The 6,000-nt window shown below is 44.3% G+C and overlaps 1 protein-coding gene across 3 annotated transcripts in view; it reads right to left on the reverse strand.

Moving 5' to 3' along the window:
- Positions 1–5,706, reverse strand: part of LOC140407868 (EEF1A lysine methyltransferase 3-like) — a 47,510-nt gene extending 41,804 nt beyond the window's left edge. The window contains exon 1 of one of the 3 annotated variants that reach the window (XM_072495089.1): positions 5,516–5,706. In XM_072495089.1, the coding sequence (XP_072351190.1) occupies positions 5,516–5,520 (5 nt within the window). In that variant the 5' untranslated portion in view covers positions 5,521–5,706. The remainder of the gene's footprint in view (positions 1–5,515) is intronic. The other 2 variants (XM_072495090.1, XM_072495088.1) reach the window with 2 other exon arrangements.
- Positions 5,707–6,000: the final 294 nt, after the last annotated feature.

Raw genomic sequence — 6,000 nt, forward strand, 5'->3', positions numbered from 1 at the left:
CATACTTGACACTGAATCATAATGGTAGAAATCAGGAAAGATTACTAAATGCTTGCTCAAAGAAATTTATTCTTAGGACCGTCTTAGAAGAAGAAAGTGAGGTTAAGAGGTGGAAAGGTTGACGGAAGGAATTCAAAACATGGGACAAAAGCACGGTGGTGAAAAATGTGGAAGCAATTAAATTTGCGGTGCACAACACATCAGAACTTGGAGGAATGCAGAGAGCGGGAAGGTTCATAAGGCCTTTGTCTTATAAAAGGAAGCATTTATCAAGACTAGGAGGCTGGGAACACACAAAGCAAGGGTGGAATACAAGGAAAGTAGGAAGGAACTTAAGCAAGGAGTCAAGAGGGCTAAATGGGGTCACATAAGTCATTAGCCAGCAGGATTAAGGAAAATCACAAGGCTTTCTATGCATATATAGAGAACAAGAGGGTAGCCAGAGAGAGGGTTCGCCCACTCAAGGACTAGGGAGGGAATCTATGCGTGGAAATGGGCAAGGTATTAAATGAGTACTATGCGTTAGTATTCATCAAAGAGAAGGACTTGGTGGATGATGAGTCTGGGGAAGGGTGTGTAGATGGTGAGATCAAAAAGGAGGAGGTATTAGGGGGCCTTGAAAAACATTAATAAGGTAGACAAGTCCCCAGGGCCTAATGGGATATACCCCGGAATGCTGGGAGAGGCAAGGGAGGAAATTGCTGGGGCTTTGAGAGAAATCTTTGTATCCTCACTGGCTACATGGGAGGTCCCAGAGGATTGGAGAATAGCCAATGTTGTTCCTTTGTTTAAGAAAGGTAGCAAAGATAATCCAGGTAATTACAGGCCGATGAGCCTTACGTCGGTGGTGGGGAAATTATTGGAGAGGGTTCTTTGAGAATTTACTCCCACTTGGAAATAAGTGGACATATTAGCGAGAGGCAACATGATTTTGTGAAGGGGAGGTCGTGTCCCACTAACTTGATCGAGTTTTTTGAGGAAGTGAAGGAGATGATTTATAAAGGTAGGGCAGTGGATGTTGTCGACATGGACTTCAGTAAGGCCTTTGACAAGGTCCCTCCTGACAGACTGGTACAGAAGGTGAAGTCGCACGGGACCAGAGGTGAGCTGGAAAGATGGATACAGAATTGGCTCAGTCACAGAGGGTAGCATTTCTGAATAGGCGGCTGTGACTAGTTGCATTCCTCAGGGATCAGTGCAGGGACCCTTGCTGTTTATAATATATATATAAATGATCTGGGGGAAAATGTAACTGGTTTGATTAGTAAGTTTGTGGACGACACAAAGGTTGGTGGAATTGCGGATCGATGAGGACCGTCAGAGGATACAGCAGGCTATAGATCGGTTGGAGACTTGGGCGGAGAGATGGCAGATGGAATTTAATCTGGACAAATGTGAGGTAATGCATTTTGGTAGGTCTAATACAGATGGGAAATATACAGTAAATGGCAGAATCCTTAAGAGTATTGATAGGCAGAGGGATCTGGGTGCATAGGTCAATGAAAGTGGCAACACAGGTGGAGAATGTAGTCAAGAAGGCATACGGCATGCTTGCCTTCATCAGCCGGGGCATTGAGTACAAAAATTGGCAAGTCATGCTGCAGCTGTGTAGAACCTTAGTTAGACCACATTTGGAATATAATGTTCAATTCTGGTCACCACACTACCAGGAAGATGTGGAGGCTTTGGAGAGAGTGCAGATGAGGTTTACCAGAGTGTTGCCTGGTATGGAGGGCATTAGCTGTGAGGAGAGGTTGAAGATACTCAGTTTATTCTCGCTTGAATGACGGAGGCTGAGGGGCGACCTGATAGAAGTCTACAAGATTGAGTGGCATGGACAGAATGGATAGTCAGAAGCTCTTTCCAAGGGTGGAAGAGTCAATTACTAGGGGGCATAGGTTTAAGGTGTGAGGGGCAAGGTTTAAAGAAGATATACGTGGCAAGTTTTTACACAGAGGGTGGTGAGAGCCTGGAACTCACTGCAGGGAGAGTTAGTGGAAGCAATACAATAGTGACTTTTAAGGGGCGTCTTGACAAATGCATGAATTGGATGGGAATAGAGGGATATGGTCCCCGGAAGGGTCCGGCATTTTAGTTCAGACAGGCAGCATGGTCAGTGCAGGCTTGGAGGGCTGAAGGGCCTGTTCCTGTGCTGTAATTTTCTTTGTTCTTTGCAGGCAATTTTAACATTATGGATAGATGGTTAGGGCAGTTGCATCTGACTGGACAATGGGGCAGGGCATTGGAGGGGGATAGTGTTGTAAGGTGGACAGGTTAAGCTTGATGAGAAGAGGTGGTTCCCCATAATCACAGGCATGGACAATGTTATTTATCATTTAACAAAGGCCCTTTCATTATTGTAGCTAGGTGGGAAATCTGATTGGAAGGAATGAAACAGATAATAGTGGAAAAGAATGACACAATTTTGAGAAGCACAAATTTGAAGGACTTTGGAAAGAAAAAGTCATATTTGAGGACTGGGGCGATGAGGGGAAACGGAAGAGCTCATGAGGAAAAATGTTGTGCTAGCAATATCAGTTCAACTGGGACCAGAACGTTTGTGGTCAACAGTTTGGTTGGCAAAAGATCCCCTCTTGGGCAAGGTCGAAGATAGCATTGCAGTAGATGGGGTGGAATCTAAAGAAAGATGCCAGTTTAAGAGTAGAGCCGCAGGGAGTTTTGTGGAAAGTTTGTCCCGACAGGCTGGAAGGTGAGGGTCAGTGGGCTCCATATGTGTGATTATCAGATTACCAATGACACAGGGAAACCTTGATAGTTTATTTAACTGAACCTTCATTTATATTTCAAATGCAGCAAAATGTTTGTTGGTCTCTTGGAACTCCGTGCCTCATGCCAACGCACGGATTTGTTCACACGGTATTTATTACAAGTTAAAATAGCAAATAATATTACCACAATTATCAATATTTAAGATACAGAACTTTGTGCTCCAGGCGTTTATTCAGAATTTCCACAGTTGTTGATATCTGTCTTATCTGCACGTGTCATTAATTCCATTATTCAGAATCTACAGCCGTTCGTGACTTATTTCCAATTAAATGTTTGCTGATTTTTCCATGTTTAGCTCAGTGGGCTAGACAGCTGGTTAGTGATGCAGAGCAAGGCCAGCAGCACGGGTTCAATTCCCATGCCAGCTGAGAATTCTGAATTCTCCCTCTGTGTACCCGAATAAGCGCCGGAATATGGCGACTAGGGGCTTTTCACAGTAACTTCATTGCAGTGTTAATGTAAGCCTACTTGTGACAATGAAAGGATCTTTCTCTTTTATGTAGTTATGGTTATCACGGAGTAAGAATTGCGTAATGGCAGCTCTGACTCAGAGGGTGAGAGAGTGACAGATAAAAGGAAAATATTGAGGGAGTGCACTTGTGCGGAGCTATGAGGTAGGATAGTTTGTGTTAACGCTAGGCCTGCCAAATGGGAAACTTCAAGTTTTGCATATCCAGTCATTGCCAAAGCAATAATAGTATGAAGTACTTTTCAAGGTAAAGATTGAGTTACACTGGTTGATTCAGTCGGTTAGGACACTTGTGTTCTGTCCCCTATGTCAAGGGTTGGATCCCAGTTGGGACTGTCCAGACATTGTCACCATAAAGAAACATTTACCAACGTGTGTATACTTCAAGCATCCTGGGCCACTGTTTGACTGGTTAGTTCAGCTTTCCTGCCAATTGCTTCTGGTGTACACGTGTGTACACGGAGACAATTCACAGTGGTACATTGGTTTTTTTTTTAGGCACCCACGACAACGAGATGTAGTTTTACGTGGACAGGTGTTTACAAAGATTTCAGGTTGTGGATGTTCTATAACAACCCGGGATACAACCCACCGGCTGCGACACAACGTATAATAACGTCTCATTAATAGTCACACAATTAATGTCATTGAATATGTTATTTGCTGATGGCTCCATATAATAAAGCCATATATATCCGCACCCCACCCCCCCAACCCCATTCCCACCCCTCCCCATTCCCACCCCCCTAGTGCTCGGAAACCCATAAATGAAAGGCCCCTGATTTCATTGTGCTTTTTGTTAATGCTGGATCGCCTGGAGTGGCAACAATATATTTTAAATATAGTCAGAAGTCTTACGACACCAGGTTAAAGTCCAACAGGTTTATTTGGTCACTCACTTGATGAAGGAGCTATGTTCCGAAAGCTAATGATTCCAAATAAACCTGTTGGACTTTAACCTGATGTTGTAAGACTTCTTACTGTGCCCACCCCAGTCCAACACCGCATCTCCACATCATGGCTACTTTAAATATAGGCTCGATTGCGCCGTCTCCCTTAGGTCGAATTCCATTGAAATGAAATGAAAATCGCTTATTGTCACAAGTAGGCTTCAAATGAAGTTACGGTGAAAAGCCCCTAGTCACCACATTCCGCCGCCTGTTCGGGGAGGCTTGTACGGGAATTGGACCCGCGCTGCTGGCCTGCCATGGTCTGCTTTAAAAGCCAGCTATTTAGCCCTGTGCTCAACATATAGAATGAAGGAAGACCGAGCACTTAGGAAAGAGGGAAGGATTATAGAATCCTTGCTCACTGGAGAACTGAATCTCAGAATAAGGCGCGAGTGGGAAGGGAATTGGTATTAATGATCTGACACAACACACACGTGTAAACACATCCTTAGTTTGTCAGGCCCTTATCTCTAACAACATTCCCGTTCTGATATTTATATGTAGACTAGCTCCCAGTGGAGAAACCACAAAATCTTTGCTCCAGCATGCCTACTGAAAAATTCTGATAATTTCCAGATATATTTTCATACATTTTTCTTACATTGCCCTTGCTTTTGATATTCGCGGATAAAATCGCTATACTTAACACGTATCGCCACGTGAACCAGCTTCCCAGTCAAGTTAATGAGAATCCACAATAATAAAGGTTTGATTTGTGGCATGTGGGGCATACATTTTATCTCCGAAGGAATACGCATATGTGAATAAGCCCAAGGATTTAAGTGCATGCCCTGATGTTCCAAGGCCCAAGGACTGCAGTGTGGACATGGATAAGAGTTTGGCAGTATAACAGAAGTCTCGCTGCTTCCTCCAGGCTGGTCTCAAAATGCACTGGGCTGCAAAAATTACCTCAAGCCGAGTGGGAAGAATCCCGGCCCTCAGTGATAGATCTGCTATTCCCAATGCAAATAAGGAGGGGGAATCTTCGGATCCATTATTAGCAAGACGCTGGAAAACCGTGGCGTGAACTGACTCAGGTGTTGGAGTACAGTCCTCTGCGTTAGATGGACACCGTGCCGGGCGGACTAGTGAGACATCACGACCTCGAAGAGACTTCACTTATTTCCCTCAGTCATTTATTTATTTTAAGTGACTTTAAGCGGTACAAGAGCCCACAACGGAATGCTACACATGCCACGCGTTCAATCGCCCAAGTTTTACACAGTTCATGAAAGCGCAGCCCAGCTCACTGGGTGAATGGGAGGGAAAGTGCAACGCACTCCTCTCCTCGCTATTCCTCATTTACCTCATCCTGCTACACGCGAATTTAAATCAGCTGCAGTATCCTTAAAATTATCCAGAATCACAGTGATGCTGACTTTTGCTTCTCCATATATTCACGTTTTCTGAAGAGTCTACAGATAAATGATGCAGCACAGCTTCCCCTCAGAGTCCCACTGCTCGCCTGCCGGACACAGCTTTGCAGCATGCTGCCATTAATGGAGTTTAAGTCCCTCTCTGCTATTTTTAGAGAAAGGGGTTAATGCCTTCGAGCTAAATTCCAACCATGGCTATTTCAATTCGGTCATTAATCTGTTTATTTTAACTGGGTTAATGAGTGCATGCAAACGGGGTTGGCAGCAGGTTAAACTAATACTTATGCCAGCTGCACCATAAATAGCGCGCGCAAGGAGTCCTCCAGATTCAAACTTCAGTGAGTGGCGCAGTCAACCCAAGAGTTATTATTAATGATCCAGGAACAACTCATTAGCGGCCGACACTTTACCACCA

This window comes from Scyliorhinus torazame, chromosome 2 (genome assembly GCF_047496885.1).
Source record: "Scyliorhinus torazame isolate Kashiwa2021f chromosome 2, sScyTor2.1, whole genome shotgun sequence".
NCBI lineage: Eukaryota > Metazoa > Chordata > Chondrichthyes > Carcharhiniformes > Scyliorhinidae > Scyliorhinus > Scyliorhinus torazame.